General features: G+C 47.8%; 1 protein-coding gene across 1 annotated transcript in view; it reads left to right on the forward strand.

Annotated features, from left to right (window-relative positions):
• Positions 1–1,536: 1,536 nt before the first annotated feature.
• The window catches only part of IGF2BP3 (insulin like growth factor 2 mRNA binding protein 3), a 113,972-nt gene continuing 103,009 nt past the window's right edge, over positions 1,537–12,499 (forward strand). Inside the window, exons 1-2 of the mRNA XM_080382181.1 lie at positions 1,537–2,164; positions 3,400–3,460. Coding sequence (XP_080238307.1) covers positions 1,990–2,164; positions 3,400–3,460 — 236 coding nt within the window. The 5' untranslated portion in view covers positions 1,537–1,989. The remainder of the gene's footprint in view (positions 2,165–3,399; positions 3,461–12,499) is intronic.

The following is a 12,499-nucleotide window of genomic DNA, read 5'->3' on the forward strand; positions in this document are numbered from 1 at the left end:
CCGCCGCCAGCGAAACCCTCAGCGGCTGCCCCCTCCCCCGCGCCCCCCGCCCGCCGCCGCCGCCGCAGCGCCCGGGCGCGGGCAGCAGCCGCCCCTCGCACGGCTCCGGGCACGTTTAAATCCCCCCTCTTTAATAGTGTACTTGTTACAAGTTTAGGCACGGAACTACGAAGCGTTCCTGTTTACTACGGATTTCCAAGCGTACTACAGGACATGTGGAAATCCATTCAGTGCTCGCTAATAAAAGTATTTAACCGTTTTCCATGGATATACCTATTAAAACGTACCGCGAGAAGCCTACCGCGGAATAAATGAAACCTTCGGCTAAAGTGCGTTGAATTATTAAGCAAAACCTGCTAGATCGCTATATTAAACACAGTGCTGGCTTTCATTTCCGTATCCTTTCTTCATCTTCAGGCAACGTTTTGTTTGCACTGGAAAGGCTCCACACCCCCAAACCCCTCCCCCACAAGCCCACCATTGTATCTGTACGAATGTGGAGAATTATGAATGGTTCCTTAGACCGGGCCGAGGGGCGGGGGGAGGAGGGGGGTCGCCAAATCCCTTTGTGTGCCGTTACCAGCCGGGGGCAACGGTGCCTTCGCGTTTTCCCCCGCGCCGTCCACCATTACCCAGCTGAGGGGGAGCGTGGTGCCCCCCCGCCCTTCCCGGGCCGGGCAGCGCCGGAGCGCGGCTCCTCGCCCCAGGACTCCCCCCGTCTTCATCATCATCATCCCCCAACTCTCCTCCACCCCTTTGTCTTCTTCCCCCCCCCCCCCCCCCCCCGCGCTTTCCGTAAGGCTCAGCGCAAGGGGCACTGCGAGTAATGCAGGAACATTACCATATGGGGCTCCTCCGAGGCTGGAGAGACCCTCCGCCCCCGCCCCGCGCAGCCCCCCAGCACGCAGCCGCGGCGGCGCTGCGCGGGAGCGGATCCCCGCTCTCCCCCGCCGCCGCCGCCGCCCCCCGCGCCCCCTCTTCTCCTTCTTCTTCCCCCCTCTTCCTCCTCCCCCCGCCGGCCCACGGTGCCGGGGAGCGGGATCGCCCAGGCACGACCCCGGTGAATAATCCCCACCGCCCGGCGGGGCGGGGGAGGAGCGGGGCGGGGGGCGGGCATTGCGGTGCCTTCTCCCCTCCCTCCCCGGGATCACACCCGCTGGCGGGGGGAGGTGCGCCCGCCCAGCCGTTTTTGGGCGGCGGGGGCGCGCGGAGCGGACTCCCCCGGCGGAAGGGCAGCGGCAGAGCAGGCCGAAGCCCACCCAACTCCGCTTCCCCCTTCCCTCTCTAAACTTGTCCTGGCCGGCCGCCCCCCGTCCTTCACCCCGGCCCTCCTCCTCCTCCGTGAGTGTGTGTGCGCCCCATCCACTCGCTAATTGAAGAGCTGGGATTCCTCACGTGAGAAGTTGATTTGTAGTTTGAACACGTGGCTCATTCAAAAAGCCGGAATATTCAAGTAATTTTTTTTTTTCTCTCTCCCTTCCCTCTTTCCCAACCCCCTCCCCTTCTCCCCCCCCCCTTTTTTTTTTATGCTGAGAGGCGGCGCCTGCACGCACGTAGTGTGACATTTTCATAGTCCGCCTGCTGCTGCCAAAGGGGCTTGGGGGCAAGACAAAAAAAGTAGTTGTTTTTTTTTTTTCCCTTCCCCTCCTTCTTTTCCTCTCCTCAGCCCGCCATCCGCGGCCCCGGCGCTGGGTGTTTCCCCCGCGCCCCCCATGCGCCCGGGTAGCACGGCAGGCACTTAGGGCTCCCGTTTGGCTACGCTTTTTTTTTTTTTTTTTTTTTTTTTTTTTTTTTTTTTTTACCCCTTGAGAGAGAGAGAGGGAGGGACACAAGCTGCCGATCTGATTTTTTTTTTCTCTTCCCTGTCCTCTCTCTCGCTCTCTCGCCTTCCTCCATCGCATTTTGTTTTATTTTCCCCTTCCTCCCCACCTCCTCTCGCAAGACGAGGGTTGCAGCCCGCGGTGCGCGCCTCCCCGAGCCGCCAGGAAGATGAACAAGCTCTACATCGGCAACCTCGGCGAGAACGTCAGCCCCCTCGACCTGGAAAGTCTCTTTAAGGACTCCAAGATCCCCTTCTCGGGCCAGTTCCTGGTGAAGACGGGGTACGCCTTCGTGGACTGCCCCGACGAGAGCTGGGCCATGAAGGCCATCGAGGCACTTTCAGGTGAGCGGCCCTTTCCACCCCCACCCACCCCCCCCACCCCCCCCCGCAGCCCCGACGGCTCCCGCCGCCCGCTCCTCCGCGGTCGCGGAGCAGCTGCAGCGGCGGGCTGGGCCGCGCCGCCGGTCTGGAGCGGGGGGCGGGGGGGGTGTCCGTCGCCCCCGTGTCCCTCGCCCCCAGGTGAGGTGCGAACTGTTGTTTTCCCAGCGCGGCCGGAGCCGCCCGGCCTTCCCGAGGAGGCTTTGCGCGGCGGCGGCTCCCCGGGCGGCGGCGGCCCAGCGTGGCGGGGAGTGGGGCCGGGGAGGGGCGGCAGCCTGGGCCCGCGGACCCGCGGCGCGGCGGCTCCCATGTTTTTCCGAACCCCGCGGCCAGCCCTGCCCGGCCGGGGGCCCTCGCAGCGCGGGGGGGGTGGCGGCGGGGGCGGTGAGGCGGTGGCGGGCTGCGGGCGCGGAGCTCGGCGCGGCTCCGCGGGGCAGCGGCTGCGCACCCCTGCTTGGGCACAGCTGCCCCCCCGCAGCCCCGCGGGGGCCGCCCCCCGGAGCGGGCTGGGGTTTCCCGGGGCTTGGCGCAGGCCGCGGGGCTGGGGGCGAGCCGCCCCCTTGCCCCGAACTCGGAGGGGGGGAGCCCAGCCGGCCCCCCCCGCGCTGCCCTGCTATTTATTTCGGTTTCTTTTCGCTGCTCTCACGCACCCATCACCGCCTCCAGCAGCGCGCCGGCTCCTGGCCCCGACATCCTGTTTTTGTGTGCTTAAAAAAAAAATAATTACAGAAATAAATTCTTTTTCGCGCGAAGCGGCTTTGCGGAGGTCTGCTGGGAGAGGCTCCCTCGGAGAAGATGGGCTCGGGCTGCGCTCGGCGCCGCGTTTCGGCTGCCTCCCCGCCCGCCTCCCGCAGCGAACCGCCCGAAGTTGGGGGCCCGGCGGCGGCGCGGGGGGCGGCGGAGCCCCCGCTCCCCCTCCCCGGTGCGGGGGGCTCGGCGGGGCCGGGGCCGAGCCCCGCTCCCGCAGGCGGCGTTTCGCGGGTCGGTTTCATCTCGGAGGAAGGGGCCCCGCTGCGGGCGGCCCCGGCTCGGCCTCGGGCTGTGCCGCCGCGCCGGGTCCGCGCTGCGCCGGTGCCCGGTTGCCGGTGAACGGGCCAACGTGTTGCGCTGCCGTTCCCTGCCTTCCCACCCTGCGGGCCCGCGCCGGGGACGCGGGGGACCACTGCCGCGCTCCAGTATTTTCTCCTTTATCTCTGCAGGTAAAGTGGAGCTGCATGGGAAACTCATAGAAGTTGAACATTCGGTCCCTAAAAGACAAAGGTAATTAATTTTTATTCCGGTCCCACCCGCCCCCTTTGCCCTCAGCTACCCAGCGAGAAGCAATTTGAAAAATGCTTAGGTTTGTATTTCTCTTCCCTGTGGATAAATGGACCGCTTTCTTAAACCCAGAGGCGTGCACTCGGTGCTGTCCTAGAGGTTTTCTAGAAATCACCCCGTGTATTTCTTTAAAATGTAGTGTCTTGGCTGGGCAATAGTGGTAGTATTTTAATTTATTAAAAAAAAAAAAGCCTTTTTGTAGGAGAAGCAAGTTATTATGGTCTGATAGCTAATGCTTGTGAAGATTTTAAAATTTAAAGTTCCATGAGAAGAGTTAAAATCTGTGTTAGCAGGAAATGAAATGTGGTGGTGTGAACTGTATAACCAGCAAGCACATGAGCTTTGCTCCAGCAGGAAAAAGCATCTTGTAAATATACTGATATACATTTTTTTTTTTATCCTGCCATGTTTGAGTCTGCAGCATTTTATAGGCATGTAGTAGAAATCTCATCTGTATTTGAGAGGATTTTTCATCACTATTTTGAGCTGGTCTATAGAAGCAGCACGAGAATGACTTCTTCCCAGTAAGGACAGAATTTATGCATCTTTAATTTCTAAATGTATGTTTAATTTTTGCAAGGCAGTAATTTTGTTGGGCCTCATGTAAAGAAGCAATACTCATAATAAAGCAGGGTAGTATTTTTATACTGCCTATAGCAATTCAGCCTGCTTCTTTCACAAATATTTAGATTATAGAAAACCTGGCGTGCACTAGAGAGTAACACAAAATAGATCAAACTTTCCACGTGCTTGTTCCTGTACTCCATTATTCAATCTGGGAAGTATGTCTGTCTGCGTAACTTTGTCAAAAGGGGCTTCTACTATTTCATGGTTATTTTTAAAAGTACAGTCTTTTCAAATCAACTGTTTTAAAAAGGTGAATTGGCTGTCTTGATGGGCATTGCATATTGGTATTTTGAGCATTACAAGTTTAATCACTGTTTAGTGGTAGAGGAAAGCTTCACTTGAGAAAGTATGGATTTTTGCTCTAGTTAAGGGGGGGGGAACCCCTCTCTGGACCAATTCATAGTATGTTAATCTGTATGGTTCTATTTGATACTTTTCAATGGAAATTAGTATGCTGTATGTGCTCTTCTGCATTTAATGTGCAAGGTATATGGCTTTGATTTACAGTAGCCTACATTTTAGATCTTTTGTATATAAAAATACTATTGTAAGGGGAATATTTTTTTAGGTTTAAGAGGAAAATTCCAGGAATTGATTATTTCCTGTAATAAATAAATTTATTGTCATGCTTACTAATCTTAAGCTTGCACAAGTAGCGTTCTATTTATGCTATTAAAAAAAAATCATTTCAATCATATAAGGTAAATTTAAAATCACTGGTGCCCCCTCAGCTTTTTTAAATCATTGTTTAATGTGTTTAAAAGTATTTTCCTGTTCTTTCAGCTGTCGGCTGAAATGGTGTAACAATCCATTCTTCATATTGGGTAGCATGTCTTCCTATTTGTCTGTGAATTAGCAATTATCAGAAACATACATCTATCTGTAACTTGTTGCAAAGAATTCTGCACTGAACTTAAGCGCTTTTCTAGGCATGCGTTGCCTGCGTACAGGCATACTGAAAAAATTGCAGATGTATCAGCATACCTGTATTACTTCTCCCAAAGCCTTTATCTGTTAAAACAGTTTCATCCTGTAGTATCATAGTGGAATGTATTAGGTATAGTTCAGATTTATACTTCTGTTTAACAGAAAATTAAATTGCATTTCTCATAGCTGCACTTCCTTCCCCTTTGTCTCCACTCCTCCTCTCCCAAAATCAAATATAGAAACCCACTTAAAATTCATTCAGAGGCCTCCATGTGTAAAAGTGACTCTCTTGTTCCTGTTATGGATGCCTAATACTTTTTTTGGGGGGGGGTGTTAAAAAGTTGGGGATTTTTGCCATGTCTCTTTAAACATTGCTTACTGGGCGCGTATTTAGAATTGGTAGGTATGCGTAAAAACACAGTTTTTACATGTTGAGTGTTTTGGTGAAACTGGTGCTTTCAAAGTAACTTACTTGATTACTCAAGGGAGAGATGCAGCTGGGGTGGGGGGTGTTGCTGCCCAGGCCCACCCAGTGTGTTTGCAGGCTGGGAGCGCTTTCCTGAGCCCTGCGCTCCCCAGCATGCCACATACGGTCACAGAAGTGACGCCATTAAAAAAAAAAAAAAGTGCATGTGTCAAGTCAGTCTTTCAGCACGAGCGTTCAATTAATAGTTTGGTCAAATGATTACAAAACAAATTTTGCTCTTATGAAGTAGTGCACTGAAATTATTCGATACATTGTATTGACCTCTGCTGCTGTGAGGCTGCTCCATGGAGAGAGTCAGCTCCCCTCCTCGCAACATCCTTAATTATGATTTTTGCTTAGTGTTTTTGGTTTGTGTTGTTTTTTGGTTTGTGTGTGTGGTTTTTTTTTTTTTTTTAGCAGAGTGTGTATATTATCACTCACAAGGGTAGCTGGTGGGTGTCTTTCTCCAGAGGCGGCCGAGGTGCATGGGAGGAAAGGGTAAGGGTTTGGTAATCCATATCCTTGTCACATAAAGGAAGGTCAGGAGGTGATGTCAGCTGGGGTTGCCATAAAGTTGAGCTGAATCCAGAAGACGGTGGAGTGTGCCTGGCTTGTTATTCAGGGTGAAATTCTTGGACCCAGTAGTCACTGCATTCCAGCCCTTACTGGATCTTCAGATTTGAAGTGGGCACACCCACGTTTGCAAAATCACCTTCCTACCTTCTGCGGAAGGAAGGAGAGGGCTTGGTGGGGCTTTCTCCCTCCCCTCCCCCCCTGGAAGCATTTAAAAACAGACAAGGGGATCCGCTGCGGTTGAAAGAAGGGGCCTGGTCAAGGTTTCCTTGATGGAAGGGCGGAGAATTATTTTGGGGGAGGTGCAAAGTATTTAATAAGCTCAGAGTAGATTCCTGACTTACTATTGAAATCTCAAGGGAATGCCAAAGGAATGCAGCATTTCTGCATTCAGACCCCTCGGTGTGGAGGAAGGCTATTGCAATATTTAAAGTTTAGGTCATTTTATGCAAAAGTTGAAGAAGGCATTGTAACAATTCTGACTGCTGGTCACCCTCTGCGAGGGGAGGCAGGACACTGTTGGTCGCTATCGCCGCTGAGGTGGGTTTTCTTCTCGCAAAGCTGTGATGCGGGAGGGGGATGGTGGCAGCCCATAGTGTACGTGCGCCCATGCCCATGAAACTTGTGGCGCGAGGCTCTGGGTACTACCTCGCGCAATCCAAGAGCAGCTGGTATCTCACAAGGCGATGTACTGCAATCTGATTATTCAAATGGCCCTGATGTCACTTGTGTGTGATGAGGGGGGAGGGCGGGTGCTAACTCTGGGCACCCGGGGATGTGCCCAGTGCAGCCTCCTGGTCCTGGCTCCCATGTCCAGGTGGTCTTCCCACCCGGACACGGTCCACCATGCCTGTTCCTGGGGCCTTCAGGTGCCTGAAATGCTCACAAAATCTCAATTGTGGTAACGATGAGGTGTTTTTCCAATTAGAGGGTTAATCCCTCCCCCACCCCCTGGGCCCTTTGTTGAGAAAATAAATTCACTGTGTCTTTTCTGGGGGGTTCCTTTAGGAGAGGAGCAGGAGAAGAGGGTGGCGAAGGGGCATCTTGTGGGTAAGGAGCTGCGCTATGGGGGAGCACAATGGCCTGCCAGCTGTGCTTCACCTCTAGTGCTGCAGTACCTGAAGGCTGATTTGAGGAAAAGAGGCCCAAAATCCCCCAGGCAACCATCTCTGTTCCAGGGGCCAGCGCTGTTGGGTGGGCATCAGATTGTGTTGCTAATTTTCAGTATAATGAGGGTTTGTATCTTATGCGGGCAAGGCAGCGGGGAAATAGCTTTGCAAGGCTGGAGTATGTATAGAGGCTACAGTGGTCGCAATTGCTAAAAAAAAAAAAAAAAAGGGTAAAGAAATAAAAATGTAGTGGCATTGATTTTTAGTTTTGCTTCTGTAGGTATCAAGCAGGGAGAAACATGCTGTGTGTAAGAAGACATGATAGAAAATATGTCATTTATTGGCCGTATCTGTGCTCTTTTCCGCAGAAGAAGGCGGAGGACCACGCCTGGGCCCAAACCAGAATGTTTTTGAGAGTGAAGGGCCAAAACTTTGCATAGTGATTTTGGGTTTTCATTCTCTGTTTCCACATTTATTTTTGCAGGTGTGAACAGGAAATTTAATTTTTTTTTTTTTTCCAAATCTTTGAAACCTTACAATTAGAGTGGAAATAAACCTGGATAGTTGTTGTGATTCCTACATAGCGGGTCGTTTTTGACAAGAAGAGATAACTCTTCACTAACAGTGCTAACTGTTACGTTGTTGGGAGTTTAATTTTTATAACTCTTCATACCGTTTGATCATTAATTAAAAAAAAAAAACCCTTCTTGTTGCAGTTTTTACAAATAAGCTAGAATACATGAAACACAGCTCTAAATGCATATCCTGGAAGGGTGCTCCTGCTCTCTTTTTGCTGCCTTCCCTTTACAGGCAGTACTCTGAGAACATACTTGTAGCAGACCTTAAATGTTGCGTAGATACAGTAAATTTTGAAGGGGTGGAATAAAAAAAAGTAACATTTTGGAAGTATAATTCCCGAGTAGTAAAATATAATCAGGAAACGTTTAAATATTTTTTTTTTTCTACTCCCCTTTTATTTCCCCCCCTCCTCAAGCATGGGGTAACAACATTTTCCACATTTTTGAGACCTTGAAGGTGGTATTTTTGTAAAATGGGGCTGTGTTCATTTCAGTTGCTCTTTTAAGCGCAGAGCATAGGACTCTGCAGTGCTGGAGTCCTTTTATGGCTTCTGGCTAGCTACTGGGTGGACTTCAAATGCTTAGTTTTGACCTGAAAAATTCTTAAAATGGCCTGGGACTTACCTACGTAACATAAAATGTGAAGCTTCCCATAATGGCTGTGAGAAAGGGACCCAGGCAGAATTAAAATACACCTAATACTAACCACGGATGGGGCTAGCCCTTCAGGGAGCCTCGCGGAAAAGATTCTTGGCTTCTTAAACCTGTCCCTCTCCTTAACGTCATCTTAGCTTTTAGGTTTTTATACTCCTGGGAATTTGGTAACAAATACATGGTGCCGTGGAGCACAGTTGAAGACACTCTTCTGGTGGTTTCATTCTTCTGTGAGCCTGGCGAGGCAGGCACAGGGCGATATATTGATGTGGGATTTTTTTTTTTTTTCCTTGTAATTTAAGAGTCAAATTTATTATTGGAATTTGATTATTCAGAATCAGTAAATAGATGAAGAATGGGTACAAAATTTAAATGCTGTAAAATCTAAGTAAGGAGGAGGATAACTTCATGTTTCATAGAAGGAGAGGGATAAGTGGAGAAGTTTGGATAGGATTGATGCACTTGGCAGTGTTGAGGTGCTTTATGTAGTTCCAGAGTGCTTCAATATGATTCTCTTTTAATGTGTGTTCTCTCATTTTGTTTTCATACGCAAAATGTTTATCTGCGTCAGTCCGTTCTTTATCTCAAATGATGCAGAGCATAGAATTATATGTTGAGTTCTATGCTAATTACTGTTGAAAGCTAAGATAAAACCATAACTTTTCCTTATTTCATCTAGAAATGCGAAATTGTTACCAGAAATACTTGTGCATATTTTATAGTTTTAGTCTGAGGCTTCCATCCTTATCTTTTTTTCTCTCCCATCCCGTTCCCCTCCCCCCTCCCCCGGCATGTTGAGTGTATGCACTTGTATGCCTTGCTATCCTGCATCTCTGCTGTATGTGTCTTAATTTGCTGTACAAACGAAGAAAATATCGGTGAATACGCTATCTAAAAAATCTCCCCGGGTGTCTGGATTTGGGGAGATCAGTAAGCCCAGTGCTTACTGGTGCTACCCAGCCCCTCTGGGCACATTTATCTGTGTGGGTACCTCAGTGGCAGTTGTTCCTTCTCATCCCCTGGAATAAGTAATTTGGCTTTGAAAAGTTCCTGTAAGGGAGCAAGAGGCCCTGTGTGTTTGGGCATGTTTAGGTAATTAACAAAAAAAATTATATTATTGTATTCTCTCCTGGCTTTGCTCCTTTCCAGATCTGCAATATTGATTTGTGAGTGTGTTGAAAGATGCATACATTTAACCAAGAAGAGAATCTTGATGTTTGTAGTTAGATACTTGGCGAATAAAGTGTATTACTAGGGTCAATATTAGGGTAAATGTAAAAATAGTGCACATGTAATGACAATGAGTGGGGCCAAAAAAATTGGTGTTTTCCAGGGTTTTTCTGCAAGAGTGTTGAAATTTCAAAATGGAAAATTATATTAAATTGTACTTTTAATTGTTATTTTGCTGAAGTGTACTATCATGACAGCTGGCACAAGAAAAACCTGTAGTATGAAACACCTCTTGTGCAAAGGAACCTCAGCAGCAGTGTGCCTCCCCTATTGCCTGCCTCTTCATGGTACAGTGGAATTATCATAATCTAAAACTGTCCTTTTGCAAATCTGAATGGATGGAAAACTGCCTGTAACAGGTAAAATGAGGCATTCTGTATTTTTAAGTTAAAACTTGGATAAAAGCAGATAACAATGAGTCAAAGAGGGATCTGGCTCTTCTTGAATATGGGACTAGGTGTTGAAATGAAACAGTCTTGAAATGAAGGGTCTTCAGCTGGCAAGGTCCTTGCTCCATTTTAATTTTTTTTTTGGTGTCTTGATCATTTTGTGGCTGCAGAGAAGTGTCTCAGAGAGAGAGCGTGTGTGACTGTGTGTATGTATATACACACACATTTTTATGCATTTTAAGATTATATTACCATAAAATCATTTGCAGCTCAAGAAGAGATCAGGTAAAAATATCTGGAGAATTTATAAAAATAGTAAAGTTGAAGGTTTTTTGCTAGTGCTAGTACACTTGAACAAAACTGGAGCTGAATGTTCGCTTTTGAAAGATTAACTTTCATGCTCAGCTGAACTTCAGGAATGCTATTTTAAAATACGTAGTCGATACCTTGTGTGTTATACATTTTTCCTTTTTGAAGATAGCAGTGCTCTATTGTTTTGGTTAATTGATTTTTAGTTTTAAATGTTACGTGCACAGGGTCCTGTAGGTTTTCTCTCAAAAATGGAGCTCACCTCACCTTAACGAAGCAATAAATATTGTAGCGCAGAAATCAAAATTCCAGATAGAAGGAACTCTAGTCTCTGAAAAAAAAAAAAATTCTGGTGGTGGTGGAATAATTCTAAGTTATTAGTTGGGTTCACAATTACCTGTTTCCCTGAAACTTCAGGGTAAATAGTGGTTAGGGATGGAGTAAAAAGCTTGTCGTGTTTGAATTTGGAATTATCTGTTAAATACTCAGCATGCGTGCATCATGGTGGGACTCTAATTTTCTAGGAATAAGCAGGGCAGAGGGGCTAGCTGTGAGAAAGGGGGGGGAACCCCCACAAAACATCCCTTGGCTTGTACTATGCCATTGCCCCACACAGCCTTCATGCTGGGGCCTGATCCTGTGTGCTCTCTGCCCCTTCTCCCCTGCCCTGGGAGGAAGGACTCGCGTGCTTCGAGGAGGCTCTTGGGGAAACCGAGTTTGCGAGAGGGTTGTCTTCGACACAAAAAACGCCTATGTCATTACCAAAGGCAAAAGATACAAGTTTGGGTTTTTTTTAAATGGTAGTTTTAAATTTCTGGATTATCTGCTCTGTAACTGTTTTATTTTCGGTGATAGAGCGTATTTGGTTGGGAGCGTGTTATTTGGTTTATACATGTAGGGGAGATTCTGTATGTGATGGTGGCTTCCTGATTATCATGGAAGAATAGTTCAATTTTTCCTCCTACAGCCAGAGAAAAAATTGCAAAACCATGTCTTTTTAGGACAGTACTTGAAAAACATAATCTGTAGGATGTTTGAGGAATTTAGGTAGTAGTTTAAGCCAAGTTAATAGACTGCACTTACAGTGTAAACCGTGTCTTGTCTTCTTCCTGATGTGAATTAAAATTCTGAATAAACGTGCCTAAAATTATTTTTCCAGTGAAAGTTTTGTGGCAACCTTAAACAGGTAGTAGCTAGAAAAAAAATTCACAATTTGTCTGTTATTTGGGTGGTACCCTTTAAAAAATTTGGAAGATTGTTTCCAATTTGGAAATATTTTTCCAGATCAGTTTGCCAATTGTATACCAGCTTGCAGGGGTTTCCCTTGCCATCGAGGCGCTGACCTGTTACAGATGCGCCCTGCTGTGCTGGGATGCGCACATGGGTCTTTCCTACCCAGGGAACTGGATCCCTGAATGAACCACAACTTTCTCTGTTGGAAAACCAGCGCTCTGGTGTGCAGAGGGAGCTATTCGCCAGGGTCAGGTGAGAGGGGTTCAATGCTAAGTGTCTTTTAGTGGTATTGATCGCAGTGGGTGCTGCTGCTGATCAGCGACAAGCGTTCGATAGAGGTTCGGTTATTTAAGTGGGTGGTAGGTGGAGGTGGGCAGCGGCGTAACGTGGTGCAGAGAGCTGAACGCTGCCGTTGTGAACCAGGAGGCGCTTGGTTTGACCCTAACAGAAGTGCTGGTGTATCTCAATACTTGCTTGTTACCTGATTGTATGAACTTTGCACCTGCACAGAAAGTTTTAATGTAGGATGCTTCTAATAAATGTGCAGCTTTCAAGGATGATAGGCATTTAGAACTGTCTACAAATTCAGATTCTCTTTCAATTTCAAATACATACTAAGAGACGGATAGTAAGCATGTAGTTTAACATGTGGTCTGTAGGTTTACCAATGCTTCATGAAAGAATTGGAAGATCCTAGGGTACAGCACAGGGATTTCAGTTGTTCCTAATAACCTGTGCAAAAGAAGTGAGAAATGGACAGCTCTTAAAGTCAGAGCAGAGATAAATACTGCGTACTCATTGTTAAATCTCTTTTCAGAGTTTAGTGTCGGTGCTCAGTAGCAGTGGTGTAAAATTGTTCTTATACTGCTGATACTAGTTCATTCAAA

Source organism: Falco punctatus (assembly GCF_963210335.1).
Source record: "Falco punctatus genome assembly, chromosome: 4".
Lineage (NCBI taxonomy): Eukaryota > Metazoa > Chordata > Aves > Falconiformes > Falconidae > Falco > Falco punctatus.